This window comes from Gorilla gorilla, chromosome 7 (genome assembly GCF_029281585.2).
Source record: "Gorilla gorilla gorilla isolate KB3781 chromosome 7, NHGRI_mGorGor1-v2.1_pri, whole genome shotgun sequence".
NCBI classification, from domain to species: Eukaryota; Metazoa; Chordata; class Mammalia; order Primates; family Hominidae; genus Gorilla; species Gorilla gorilla.
This window is the reverse complement of record NC_073231.2, coordinates 95,835,367-95,850,053: the sequence shown is the minus strand read 5'-3', so window position 1 is coordinate 95,850,053 and position 14,687 is coordinate 95,835,367. Positions and strand designations below refer to the sequence as shown.

Here is a 14,687-nt window from a genome sequence, read left to right as displayed (position 1 = left end):
TGGTAGAAGTAGGGATCAAACTGCTCAGGGAAATGGGTATGCTAGAGTGGCCATATTATGTAAGGCTGGAAACCCCCCAGATGTCAAAATTCCAGTTCATATGTGCCATTTATTAAAGAGACATGGAATTCTCTGGTGAGAAGGGCACCAGCATCACTGAGAAGCTCAGTGGTAGGTCTCCTCTGTAGGTCATGGTTGATGATAAAAGATGCTGTTATGGAATTGAGTTCCCAGATAGGACTGGGGATAATAGAATCCTGAAATGATAGAGGCCAGCTGGTGGTACTTAACCATCCGAATGGTATAATTATCTTGAGTGGCAAGATTGAAGTGGCAGCAGAGCTCTCGACCCAGAGCGAGCTTAAAAGATGCTTAATAGAATAAGGCACCCCTGTGGGGAAAGACAGTTAACCAAGAGTAAACTCAATCTGTTCAGTGAACAGGTATCAAGAATGGAAGACACAAGGCTCAGAGCAGCAGCCTCAACAAAAAGTCACAGTCTGTTTCCGAATTTCCTGACTTGAGCCACTTTACCAATCCAGAACCCATTGACTGGTGGAGAGGCAGGACTGCCAGTAAGAAGGACCCTGCAATCCCATAGCAAGAATATATGGTAATGACCTCCCCGCACCCCACCCTACTCTCAGTCTTTCCCTTCAGGGAACTATATCCATTGGCTTGGAAAATAATACACTGAGGAAAACAGAATGCCCAAATACTTGGAGGGCTGTGGGACATGATCATTATTGATACCCATGAACCCAAAATATTATGACTCATGGTTAAAGCAGAGGTATTCAGAAGCCAGAGAGTTAAGGGAGTTCTTGTCCAGGTCTGGCATACAGTGGGTCCACTGAACACATAGACTTAGGTGGTGGTCATTTTCCTAGTTCCCAAATATATAATTGAAATGAACATCCTTGGTAGTTCTTACAATACCCACCTCAGCTCCTTGGCCTGTAGGGTAAGAGCTATCAACACGGGCAAGGCCAACAGGGAGCAGCCTCAAATTGTACAGCCATGACAGTGAGCAAGAACAACATAGGGGAATGATAGATATTAGTGCTTTCTTTTTGGCTCCCTTTATATCTCCATTTAATTCATCATACTTGACCTACAAAAGTCTGACAGTTCCTGGAGAGTAATCAGCTGACTACTGCAATCAACAAAGTAATAACCCCAATTAGAGCTGCTGTACCAGATGTGAAATCTTTACAAGAGCAGAGCAACATGACCTCAGGCAACAGGTTTGGGGTGATTGATATGATGACATGTGCTTCCCCAACCTTACCAGAAAGTGGAATCCAAAAGTGCTCATATTTAATTAGAACAAATAATAGAAAATACTTGCAATGTTGACCCAGAGCTAAGCTGTATCTCCTTAACCTCTATCATAATGTATTCCCAAGAGACCTGAAGTGTCTGGACATGCTGCAGAACATCCACTGTTCTACTACAGTGATGGTATTATCCTCACCAGACTGAATGAGCAAGGATTTGGCAAACAGGTTGGAGGCCTTGGTGAGATATGTATACTTCAGAATGTGGAAGAAAATTCCTGCAAAATGTTGATGCTTCACTAAATCAGTGAAATTTAGGGATTCTATGATGCAGGGCATACTTTTGTGTGTCCTACTTAAGAAAGATCTGCCTACTTTGAAATCATGTTTTCTTCCACTAATATTTATTATTTTACTTTCCTATATAAATAATGATTCATCTGGAATTTAGATGAATTCTAATTCATCTAAATGAATTAGGGGGATCAGTCTTCATTTCCTGTGTTATGTTAACACATTTCTTGTGTCACGTTAATAAGCGGGATCATTTATTTGTGCGGTGGGGTGGGGTCACATGAGACTTTCCTTTGTTGCCCTGTAATCACCTTCGAAAAATCAAATTACCTTATGTGTCCACTTTTTTTAGGTCCCTCTATTCTGACTCATTTGCCTGTTTTCTATCCTTGTACCAAGCAAACACTGACTTAATAACTGTAACTTTATAATAGATCTTGGTATTTCATAATTTAAATATTCCAGCTTTGTTCTTCAAAATTGCCTTGGCTATTCTAGGCATTTGCATTTCCATATAAATGTTGGAATCTGCTCATCCATTTCTACTCAAAAAAAGCATTTGAGATTGCTGAAGTTACATTGAATCTATAAATCAACTTTGGGGGAAATGACATCTTAACAATCTGTGAACATGATCCATTATCCTTGCATTTATTTAGGACTTTTAAAACTTTCTGTCAATAATGTTATGTAGTAAATCATGTTTTGTATTACATAGTTTGATCGATGTATTACCAAGCACTCGATTATTTTGGTGCCATTATAATTATACATGTAATTTTCTATTTATTTTCTGGAATAAAGATATACAATTAAATTTTGTATCTAGATATTGTATCTATAACCTTATTAAATTCATTTATTAATTAAAATAGTTTGCCAACAGTCTTTTTGATTTTCAATATAGGCAATCGTGTAATTTGTGAATAATGACTGTTATTTCTTCCTTTCCAATCTGAGTGTCTTTTGTTACTTTTTCTCCTTTATTGCATTGGCTAGAGCATCTAAAGCCATGCTGAAAATAAGTGGTAAGAGCATGTACATCCTTGTTTCATTACTGATGTCATGGGGAAATGTTCAATAATTTACCTTAAGTATAATGTAAACTATAGTTTTTTTTGTAAATGTCCTTTATCAGATCATGGATGTTTTCTCTATTCCTACTTTGCAGAGAGGTTTTTATCATAAATGGGTGCTTAATTTTATCAATTTATTTGCTACTATCAAGATAATCATGATTTTTCTCCTATTTAAAATTATTCTGATGAATTACATTTATTTTTCCCCCAATGTTAACCCACCCTTTTGTTTCTGGATAAATCCCACTTAGTTATGATTATTCTTTTTATACTACTACTTGATTCAATTTGCTAATATTGTGTTTAGGAGTTTGCATCTATGATGATAACAGAGATTGGTAAACCAGCTTTTTTTTTTTTTTTTTTTTTTTGTTGTTGTTGTTGTTGAGACACGGTCTTGCTCTATCGCCCAGGCTAGAGTGCAGTGCCATGATCATGGTTCACTGCAGCATCGAACTCCTGGGCTCAAGTGATCCTTCTGCCTCAGCCTCCTGAGTAGCTGGGAATACAGGAGTATTGCACCAAGCCCTGCTAATTTTAAAATTTTTTATAAAGACAGGGTCTTGCCATATTGCCCATGCTGATCTTGAACTCCTGACCTCAAGTGATCCTCCCATCTTGGCCTCCCAGACTGCTGGGATTAAAGGAGTGAGCCATGGTGCTGGGCCTAAACAAGCCTTTTTAAAGTGACTTTTCCCCCCTATTACAGAATGCTTTTGAAAGCCAAAATGTATGTGATCAGGAGTGTGCTCTCAGATGTTTATTTGGTAGTGCGCAGGATGTAGACTACATTATGTGGGACGTGGGTGGTGATGGGTTGGGAAGCTACTGGAATTAGGAGGAGAGCTTGAACCAGCTTGAGACAGCTGGAAGTGGAAAGGAAGGGTATTAAATACAGGAGACTGCCCAGTATTTAGCATGTGATTAGCTGAAAGTGTGGCATTATGAAATAAAGACGTTAAGACAAGTTGATTTGAACTTAGAAAAGAGTAAAAATAATGAGTTTACTTCGAGGTGAAATCCTTATCTTCATCATTATTATCACCATTACTAGAATCCAAAGGAATACCTGCAATTTAAGAAATTGCAAACGCACGAAACTACATAACTGGCTAGTATTTTAATGCATTTAATTAAAAATTTTCCTTATGTTGCTTTGGAGTTAGTTTTTAAAATTCTTTTCGTTCATAATCAGGAATGGTTGTAACCTTACATTCAGCGACACCTTAGAAACATACCCTTTTAACGCAGCACATTTCAATACAGATTGTGCTGTTCCTCTTCCAACCACCAGGTGGCGGGCAAGCGCCCAAGTCGCACTCCCGCCTCATCCAAGGGAGCCTGCGTGGCTCCCGGGAGCGCGCACGTCCCGGAGCCCATGCCGACCGCAGGCGCCGTATCCGCGCTCGTCTAGCAGCCCCGGTTACGCGGTTGCACGTCGGCCCCAGCCCTGAGGAGCCGCACCAATGTGGAAACTGCTGCCCGCCGCGGGCCCGGCAGGAGGTAAGGGCAGAAGGGAAGCCTCGGGGCCTATTTTCCCGGTAGCGACTGCCTCGGGGGAGGGCCTGCGGGTGATGATTCCTGCGTCGCGTCCGTTCCTGCCCGGGGACGCTGCGGAAGCGGTCGCAGAAGCGGCGAGTACGCTGTATGGCAAGCGCGTATTCTTCCCGGGCTGTACGGCGGCTGTGAGCTGGAATTCAGCGCGGCCGGTGGGGTGATTGCTGCGCCCCCTGGCGGCAGTCCTCCACGCCCCTCCCCTGACTCCCCCTCCTCCCAGCCTCACTCCCGCGCCGTTGCAGCGCTCGGGCTGGATAGCCTGCGGGTAAGCGGCAGCCGGCGCCTAGTGGGAACCCCCGGCAGGAAGTTAGCATGGGCGGACCACACGGGGGCCACACATGACTTGTGAAGAACTACTGGACAGTTTGGGGAAATGACTACCGCGAAAAGGCTTACTTTCAGTTTTGTTTCAGACTCCTTTTCCACAATGTCATCAGAACAACGGGAAAAGTCGATTTTTTCCCATTCATTTCCAGCGGTGTGAAATGTGATCACATGTTAATTGGTTGCCCGTGGTGGGTGTGAAGGGTCTTGTCCTCGGGAAGTTTACATGATAATTGGCAAAGATCTATGTAGAGACTAAATGGACTGGCAGGGTAAGAGAGTATGGAGAGCGCCAAACTAAATAAATTTTATACTGTGAAGACTCACAGGTCAAGGCGTCCCTGGAGACCTGGCTCTCCTGGACTCCCTACTCTTTATCTGCCCTAATCTCCCTGCCACTCGGGTAACGAAATTATGCTCCCAGACTCAACTCCGCATGTCTCCAATATATATACTGTTACTCCAACAACTTATGATTTACAGCAATTTTAAAAGAAACTGATAACCCTTTCCCACTGATTGGAGATGCTATCTTTAAGATAAAAACAAAATTTCAAAAAATGTACACGTGCATCTTAGTCTGGACTTTGTTGCATTGGTCTGTGTTGTTTACTCCTGGTCCAGTACCATACTTTTAGTTTTATGGCATATTTTGCCATCTGGTAGGGCAAGCTCCTATTATATTATTCACATTTTTCTTGATTTTTTTTTTTTTTTTTTTGAGGCAGAGTCTCACTCTGTCACCGAGGCTGGAGTGCAGTGGCACTGTGTCGGCTCACTGCAACCTCCATCCCCTGGGTTCAAGCAGTTCTCTTGCTTCAGCCTCCCAAGTAGCTAGGATTACAGGCTTGAGTATCTTTTTTTATAGTTTCCTGATATTTTTATCAAGTTCCAAACATAATATTGTGATTGTTGCTAGGTAATACATTAAGTTTTTAAGTTAATTTGAGGGAACATTGACTCCTTTCAGCATTGCTTTCCCTTTAGAAAAATGATGTAGCCTTCTATCTATTTAGGTAACCTTTTTTTCTTTTTCTCTTTTTTATTGTATTTTAAATTTTGTTGTTGTTACTCCTGAAACACCATAGTTAGATAACCTTTGATAGCCTTCAGTGAGGCTTTACTGAAAACACAAGTTTGACATATGTAAAGTTGACTAACATTTGAATAACAAAATAAAGGTGTTTTATTTAACATTTGTCATACCTATATCATATACACTTACATGTATGTGTGTGTTCGTGTACATGTGTATGTGTCTATCAACTTATCTTTTTTTAAAAAAAAATTTATCTCAGGAGAACCATACAGACTTTTGACTGGCGTTGAGTACGTTGTTGGAAGGAAAAATTGTGCCATTCTAATTGAAAATGATCAGTCGATCAGCCGAAATCATGCTGTGTTAACTGCTAACTTTTCTGTAACCAACCTGGTATGTTACTAATTTTATTTCACTAGTTTCCAGTAAGGGGGTTGAAATCACAAAATATTCTCTTGGTGTATATGTGAGAGAGAGTTCACAGGATTTGTCATTTTATAGAGCTGTGTAGACTTTTTTAATGTTAACAAAATTAAATACTTATATTGTGGCAGTGGTACCAGTGGTATTTGTTCATTTTGAGATTGAAGTTTCTATTTCAGTAATTTACTCTTTGTTTTAGTTAGAAACTCAGAGGAAGTAGGACATAGTTATTTTTATTTGCTTACTAAACATTTATTGTTTACTATTAGTTTGGTGCAAAAGTAATTGCTGTTTTTGACACTAGCAGTAATGTGTTTTTATGTGTCAGTAACTGTGCCAACCCTGCGAATAGAACAATGAACAGACCTTCATGACTCTGGCTCTTAAAGAGGTTATGTAGCTGTGTGGAAACGGGCATTTCTCATGTAATACAAGTTTTTGCAATGGGAATTGATTTGTTTTATTAGGGAAATGCTTACTTATGCCCCACAGCTCCTTTAAATGGCTTTCAGTTTGTTTTGATCATAACCTTGGGTGATAAAAGTGCTAAAAAAAATACATAGGAATATCTGTACTCATGATAACGCTGGTGGTAATAAGAAAGATAAGCCATTATTTTAATCAAAGATTGCATATATGCGATCTGAATTTGTTCAGTTTTATTTAGGTTTTGTTTCTGTTCTTTTAGGTATAGAAAAACATTTTGGAAATTTCTACAGAAAAAGTAAAATTGTTACTGTAAGTCAGAAACACTAGCCTATAACCTCTTATTCTCATGGGACTAATTTTTACAATGTGGTTTTGATACTGTAAAACAAACAAAAAAAGATCTAGGAATGAAATTGTCATGTTTTAAATGAAACAGACTGCACCAAAGCAAAAAATTCTCAAATGTGTGTGAGGGGTCAGGAGAATCCCCACTGACTTACACAAATAAAGAACATGTGTGTTCTAGGAGGGGTATTCCTGGGTTAAGAAACTTCCCTAAGGGGAAATATGAATTGTTAGTTGAGTGATCTTCCTCTCAAGGCAACCAAAGCAGTAATTGTTGTCTGCCGTGTTGGGAGGTTAGCCACCTGCCTATTGTCTTTTCTTTTGAAACCTTTTTCTCTGAGAAGTGAATGTACTGAGTGGTAAAAGACTTTAAATTATTTGCTAACTTTTCAGAGTCAAACAGATGAAATCCCTGTATTGACATTAAAAGATAATTCTAAATATGGTACCTTTGTTAATGAGGAAAAAATGCAGAATGGCTTTTCCCGAACTTTGAAGTCGGGGGATGGTATTACTTTTGGAGTGTTTGGAAGTAAATTCAGGTAAGACATTTTTAAATTGATTTTAAAATGGACAGCTTTGTTTCAGCCAAATCCTAAAGGAAAATGATATTTCTGATTAATGAATTTAAAACAGTATAATTTAGTTCCTGCTTAGCACAGTATTGGACTCTGTGCCATGGGTGGTGAGTGCATTTTGTACATCACGGTGATGAGAGTTTGAGTGGGCCCTGAGGGACTTCATGGGAAATTACATTTCTTCGATTCCTCATTGGTGAAGGTATAATGTTAACTTTTGGTCATTGTTTTTTCTTCATTTGGACTCAAGACTTAGGATTTGATAATTTTCTAGGTTACAAAGCTTAATGATGAGGAACTGATAATTTCATAGGTTACAAAGGGTAACAATAAATAAAAGTTACAATAACAGTATATGATGTGAGCTTAAAGTTTTAAAGTACTAAAAATTGCCATCTCTGCAACTCTGATACTATAACTTTATTTAACTTATTCTCATTTACAGAATAGAGTATGAGCCTTTGGTTGCATGCTCTTCTTGTTTAGATGTCTCTGGGAAAACTGCTTTAAATCAAGCTATATTGCAACTTGGAGGATTTACTGTAAACAATTGGACAGAAGAATGCACTCACCTTGTCATGGTATCAGTGAAAGTTACCATTAAAGTAGGTTGAATGTCTTGTTCTTATGTGAAAATAAGTTATTTGAATTTAAGCTTACCCACTATACACAGATTTTTTTTTAATTACTTTAAAACTATCAGAACTGTTAGTTGTAGATTTATATATACCCACTCCATCCCTTTGTATACCATTTAGGCTTGAGTGGCTTTTCATATAACCTGTTTATTATCTGAGACAAGCCAAAAGCAACTAAAATTATATTTCAGATTTTGTTTAGCATTTTAAAAAGCGATTCTGTTGTCCTTCCACTGAGAAGGTTATGATAGTGCATAGTTTGTGTTTTCAGTCTTAAAGCAACGCAACTAGAGATTAACTGCCAGTCTTCAAAGTTTGCATCTCATGTCTCTTCTATCAAGTTGTCTTTCTCCAATCTCCAGGTGATTCATCTCCTTTTAAACAGGTAGACCTATAGATTTGTGGTATCCTTTTAGGTTAATATCTATAGTAAAAAGCCACAAATACTTAGATTCCTTTATTAAAAATCCTTTAGTATTTAATATAATTAAACTAGAATTATGTTTTATAGCTAAAGAGTTATCGTGGAGAAAGGCTTGCCGCTCAGCTGGAACTCAACTTGTACTTTGGTGGGGTTGTCTGTAATCAAGGGTTTTTTTATTTTTGCAAGTTTATGAAATTGATTTTATAAATTCAGCAGTGTGATTAGCCTCCAGAGTACTAATATATGCATGTAAACTCACAAATAGTAGATTTACAAATCAAAGTGTCCATTTATGGTTTTCAGTAGGGATGCACCTTTACCAGAATATTTAAGTGTGGGCCCTAGCACAGTCCTCTTTAAGATATTACTTAAGAAATAGAGTAGGTAATCATACACTAGCTTGGTTGGTGTGAAATACGATCAAAGGTAGTTAAATTGTCTTGAGAGATATTTTACTACATCTGTGACAGACATGGATACTTCCAGCGAGTGGGATGCTGATGACCACCTTGTGAATTGCTCCATTACACACACCAACATGGTTTACAGAGTAATTTGTTAAAAAAAATTCCTGGTCATTCACATGCCAAAATAGAAAACCTTGTTGTTATATTATTTTTTTGGTAAATTTTCTGAAAGTACAGTTAGCTTATATTTTTTAAATCATTGAATGTTAGAGCCAAAAAGGAATTTAAAGACCATTTATTCTTACTATTAGCTACTTAAAAAAAAATAAGAACAACAACAACAAAAAAAGCCTTCAGTTCAACTTTTATTTTCTGAAATGTAAACTGAGGCTGGACCAATTAATTTCCCAAGTCACATGTATTAGAGTTTACCCAATACAGTGTTGATTTGCACATTACTTGTTCATGCTAGTTTATTTCTTTCACTTTGGAAGGTGGTATCTTTCAGATTCCATTCTTCAGAGACAATCCAAATCTGCTTGCCCCTATTTAGACAATAAAATACCCTGTTATTGAAAGCATATTCATGCCTGGGTGCAGTGGCTTGCGTCTGTAATCCCAGCACTTTGGGATGCTGAGGCAGGAGGATTGCTTGAGCCCAGGAATTTGAGACCAGCCTGGGCAACATAGTGAGACTCCATCTCTACAAAAAATTTTAAAAATTAGCTGGGTATGGTGGCATGTGCCTGTAGTCCCAGCTACTCAGGAGGCTGAGACAGGAGGATTGCTTGAGCCCAGGAGGTTGAGGCTGCAGTGAACCAGGATCGCGCCACTGCAGTCCAGCCTGGACAACAGAGCGAGACCCTGTCTCAAAAATAAAAAAGCATATTTATATTATTCTGAATTTATTTTCATTGCCCACTGTAGCATTTTCTAATGTTTGTCATATTTTTTGGATGTATCATATTTGAGGCTTATAGCTTAATTCACATGTGAGTTTAAGTTTCTTTTTTTCCACTTTATATGTACTTATTTTGTGCTTTTACCAAAAATTATTTCTTTACTTTCTCAAAAAGGCTTTATTGCATAGTTACAATCTTTTTGAAAGACAATTAGTCTAAAAATAGCTCATGTTCATCTCCTAATATTGTCTTCCCTGAAGCAGATATGTTACATTTCCTCAATTCTGAAATATATTTTTAACATTTTAATGTCTTTGAAAGTAGAATGCATTTTAAAATTGACTTTTATTTTATGTTGTTCCACCCCTTCCAAAAAAGCAGTTTTAAAAATTAGTATTATAATTGGTGACTTCTTATAATTGAGTGATTATATTGTGATTTATGTTCTAAAATAATGCAGTGACCAAAGACCGACTTCTATTTTATAGATTGTGGCTTCTTTATAAATTTAGAGATGAAAGGGAAAACATTATTTTTTATGGATGTAAACAGCCTCTTTGTAGTTTATAACTTAAAACTTTTCTTTAAAAAATGCTAGCATGTGAATATATATATTCACATGTTTTCTTCATTTTAGACAATATGTGCACTCATTTGTGGACGTCCAATTGTAAAGCCAGAATATTTTATTGAATTCCTGAAAGCAGTTCAGTCCAAGAAGCAGCCTCCACAAATTGAAAGGTATATTATGTATTTTAAATATAACAAGATGTCACTTATAATATATGATAGCATTGATTTTTATTTAGGTTAATTCCCTCTTTAATGCTTGTTTCAGGATGTAATAGTTGCTGTGTTATAGTTCGGTATTGTTAATGGAAGGTTTTTTGTTAGTATGTAAAGAAAGAGTTCCCCAAATTTCTTTATTGGTTATTCTGTGTCTCTGAAACAAATGTTAAATATGTGGTAATATTTAAAGAAAAAAATGTAAAGACAGTAAATGGCACTGAGGTAACCTCATGGTCAGAAGAGCACATATGTCAGTTCCAGGCATCACGCCACAGTTAGCTCTGGAATTGTGTTGTGCAGCAGCCCTCTTTGCGAGCCACATAGTCCAGAATATTAACAGCACCATAGCTTTGGGAATGGAGCTTAGTTTTTCTGAGCTCCAGTTACTCATTGCAAAATTGAGAGTAATACCTACCTAGCCGAGTTAAAAAGTCAGGAAACAACAGATGCTGGCGAGGCTGTGGAGAAATAAGGCTTTTATACTGTTGGTGGGGGTGTAAATTAGTTCAACCGTTGTGGAAGATAGTGTGGTGATTCCTTAAGGATCTAGAACCAGAAATACCAGTTGACCCAGCAATCCCATTACTGGGTATATACCCAAAGGATTAAAAATCATTCCACTGTAAAGACACATGCACACATATGTTTATTGCAGCACTATTAACAACAGCAAAGACTTGGAACCAACCCAAATGCCCATCAATGATAGACTGGGTATATGTCCATACCCATGCACATATACACCATGGAATACTATGCAGCCATAAAAGAGAATGAGTTCATGTCATTTGCAGGGACATGGATGAAGCTGGAAACCATCATTCTCAGCAAACTAACACAGGAACAGAAAACCAAACACCGTATGTTCTCACTCATAAGTGGGAGTTGAACAATGAGAACACATGGCCACAGGGAGGGGAGCATCACATACCGGGGCCTGTTTGGGGGTGGGGGACAAGGGGAGGGAGAGCATTAGGACAAATACCTAATGCGTGTGGGTCTTAAAACCTAGATGACAGGTTGATAGGTGCAGCAGACCACCATGGCACGTGTATACCTATGTAACAAATCTGCATGTTCTGCACATGTATCCCAGAACTTAAAGTAACATTAAAAAAAAAAATTTAAATGTTACGCCAGTTAGGAATTTTATTACTAATTTTAATCTATTTTGAGCTGCTATAAGCTGTTTGGCTTAATGTTAGTTTTTTAGGGACTGCTTATACTGGATAACAGCTGTCTGCTTTTAAAAGTAATCAAAAATCAGGTTTTTCTCTTTGTTCATAATTTTTATCCGGGAAGTTTTTTTGTATTTATACTCCAGTTGGCAGGTAATGTGATATATTTGGACTCTGGAAAAATATACTCAGATTTTAAAATAGAAGATTCTTAACATTTTTTGAGTCCAAGACCCCTCAGTATGTGCCAGGTCTGACCCGCAGACCCTGACCCAGCGACAGATGAACAAATGCACTCAAACACAGGTATCCAGTGAAAGAGTGAGCTAGGGGGCTGGGCCACCCACAGACACCGAGGAGGGTGCTGTAAAGAGTTAGCAGCCGCGGTCCCGACTAGCTGTTGCTGTGGTCATTTATTCAGTATAGATATAATGGCAAAGGCTTTGAGTCAACACACTTGTGGATAATTAACATGGTTCCCCTCCCCGGAGAGAGCAGTCCTACGAATGATTAAAGGCCAGGTTCCGAGCTAAGTAACTTATCTAGATCAGTTTCTTAACATCCCGTTATCTAACCTAAGCTTTCAGGCACCGTATAAAAGAATCTGGCTGCTTTCAGCCAAATCCTGTTCCGAAACTGATGTAAAACGTTCTGGCCTTCCAAGGTTTGCATCTTTCTACATTTTTTCCCACCACCCTGACTGAACTCCTGCAAATATGAAAGCAGGCCAGCCCTGGTGGCTCACACCTGTAATCCCAGCACTTCGGGATGCCAAGGTAGGCAGATCACTTGGGGTTAGGAGTTCGAGACCAGTGGGACCAACATACTAAAAATACAAAATGAGCTGGGTGTGGTGGCAGGTGCCTGTAATCCCAGCTACTTGGAAGACTGAGGCGTAAGAATCCCTTGAATCCAGGAAAGTGGAGGGTGCAGTGAGCCGAGATCCCACCTCTGCACTCCAGCCTGGGCAACTCAAAAAAAAAAAGAAGATGAAAGCACTGGTCTCACCTCAAGAAACTTCACCGACATAACTACAAACTTGCATAGTATTTTAACAGAATCACATTTTTACCTGAAGCCTCTTGAGGAACCTCCCTGAGGAAGTACATAAATCTTGTAAATAATGACTCTAGCTGCAAATAGTGAACTATTCTTAATTCTAGATTATACTTGAGGGTAGAGGAGTCTGATAAGTTTTCACTACTAGTAGATATATTTCATGGTCTTGGAGTTTTTAGAATTAGTCGTTGATTCCTCTTTTTGTTCACATTGTCAGTTGTGTTTAACCTAAGGTTGTTTTTGACCAAGTTCAACATAATTTTTTTCTAGATTCAATTTTTGATTGTATCAATGTACATGACGACTATACAACATCCCTACCGTAAGATTGTTGAATACCTCCTAATTCGGTGTTAACTAGGACAGGTTATTTATCCTATTAACCCATATTTGATGATGGCAATTGATAATACAATTTTTAAATATATTTAGTTATTTGCCTTAATAGAGTCCTATACCTATCTGGATCCATTTTGATGTGCTTGTTGAAGGCTTATTTGTCTGAATACTCAATTAACAGAAAAAAGATTCAATTTATAAACATTAGTAGAAGGAATGGGTTACGAAAAGGATATGAAATAAATTGTGGTGACGCCTTTGATTACATAAGTACCTCTAATGTTCCAAAAAAGCATGACTGCTAGTCCTGGATTTGAATTAGGAGGCATACTATAATATTTTTTCCAATAAAATATACAGTCCTATTTAGTACAGCTATGTCTACATCTTTACACTGTTACCAAGAAACAGGATATGACAGTTATAACTTCATGTACATGAAATGATTTGCAATATCTCATTTTCCTTGACTGTCATCAAAGTAGTAAAGTAGAGGAAGTCATTTTTAGAAGAATACATTTTAAAGGAGTGTTTAATTTCAATAATCTGTGCTCTAATAGAGGAGATTTGTATGTCTAAATGTAAGGAGATTATCCCCTAGAAAGGAGGGGGAGTTGGCTTTTATTTGAGTTTTACAAAGTCTCTCATGTTGTAGGATGGTGTATTAATTATTTCAAACAACAAGTATTGTTTTAGTGAGACACTCTTGAGAGATGGAGTCCTCCATGGGTCCCTTGCATTCATAAACAATTTGCTGAATAGGCCAAGAATGCAAAGCCTTGACCCTCCTTTACACAGACCATTTCTCAAGGGTATGTTTGCAGTGAGAAACCTCGAGGGATGAAGTAATGTTTCCTTCCTGTGACAAAATGTAGGCTTGCTTAAAGCTTGTTATAATACCGGTGGTTTCCCAAGTTCAGTGTTCCTCTCTCCTGTAACACACACCACTGTATGTACCTTTCACTGTATGTACCCTCTACGTCTTGCCTATGGGACTTGGTCAGAGAGGAGACCTGCAGCAAACATACTGGGGCTCATGCTGCTTGCTTTGCTGTGACTCAGGAGTGTTTGTCTTCTGCCAGCATCCATGAAACAGGAACAGGTTAACTTACCAGCTGATAATCAAATCTGAGACCCAACAGACACATTGGCCTGAAATAATCTCAGTAAATGAAAGTTTGACAGTTTAGGAAGCTTATAGAAGTCACCTTACATAGTTAATTTAAATCGAAGGTAAGAAATATGACTAGTATTAGTAATTTTTTTCAGGATATAGAACCTCACATTTGCAAATTGTGGATGTCACTGTAGTCTAGCCTTTTCAAGATCAACAACAACAACAAAAAAAAAACCATATAGTAAATGGTTCTAGAAATTATGAACATATGCCTGCAGGACTAATGAAATAAACAGCTGTCCAGATATTGAACAAATAAGTATGTGTGGCTTGGGATACAGTTTCTAGAGCCAGAATTATACATGGATTCAGAAAAATTCTGTATTTGCAAAATCTTACAGAAGTGAAAATGATATACTGTAGGTTAGATGAAATTTATTGAAGATCATGTAAAGAATTTAAATAGAAAATGTGAATGGGAAAAAG

General features: G+C 38.0%; 1 protein-coding gene across 2 annotated transcripts in view; it reads left to right on the top strand.

The window, feature by feature from the left end:
- NBN (nibrin) overlaps window positions 1-14,687 on the top strand; it is a 68,935-nt gene that overhangs the window by 13,675 nt on the left and 40,573 nt on the right. The window contains exons 2-6 of one of the 2 annotated variants that reach the window (XM_031013729.3): window positions 3,948-4,156; window positions 5,833-5,966; window positions 7,164-7,312; window positions 7,794-7,953; window positions 10,357-10,460. In XM_031013729.3, coding sequence (XP_030869589.2) covers window positions 4,120-4,156; window positions 5,833-5,966; window positions 7,164-7,312; window positions 7,794-7,953; window positions 10,357-10,460 — 584 coding nt within the window. In that variant the 5' untranslated portion in view covers window positions 3,948-4,119. Of the gene's footprint in view, window positions 1-3,947; window positions 4,157-5,832; window positions 5,967-6,684; window positions 6,735-7,163; window positions 7,313-7,793; window positions 7,954-10,356; window positions 10,461-14,687 lie in introns of those variants that run through there. The other variant, XM_055348691.2, reaches the window with a different exon arrangement.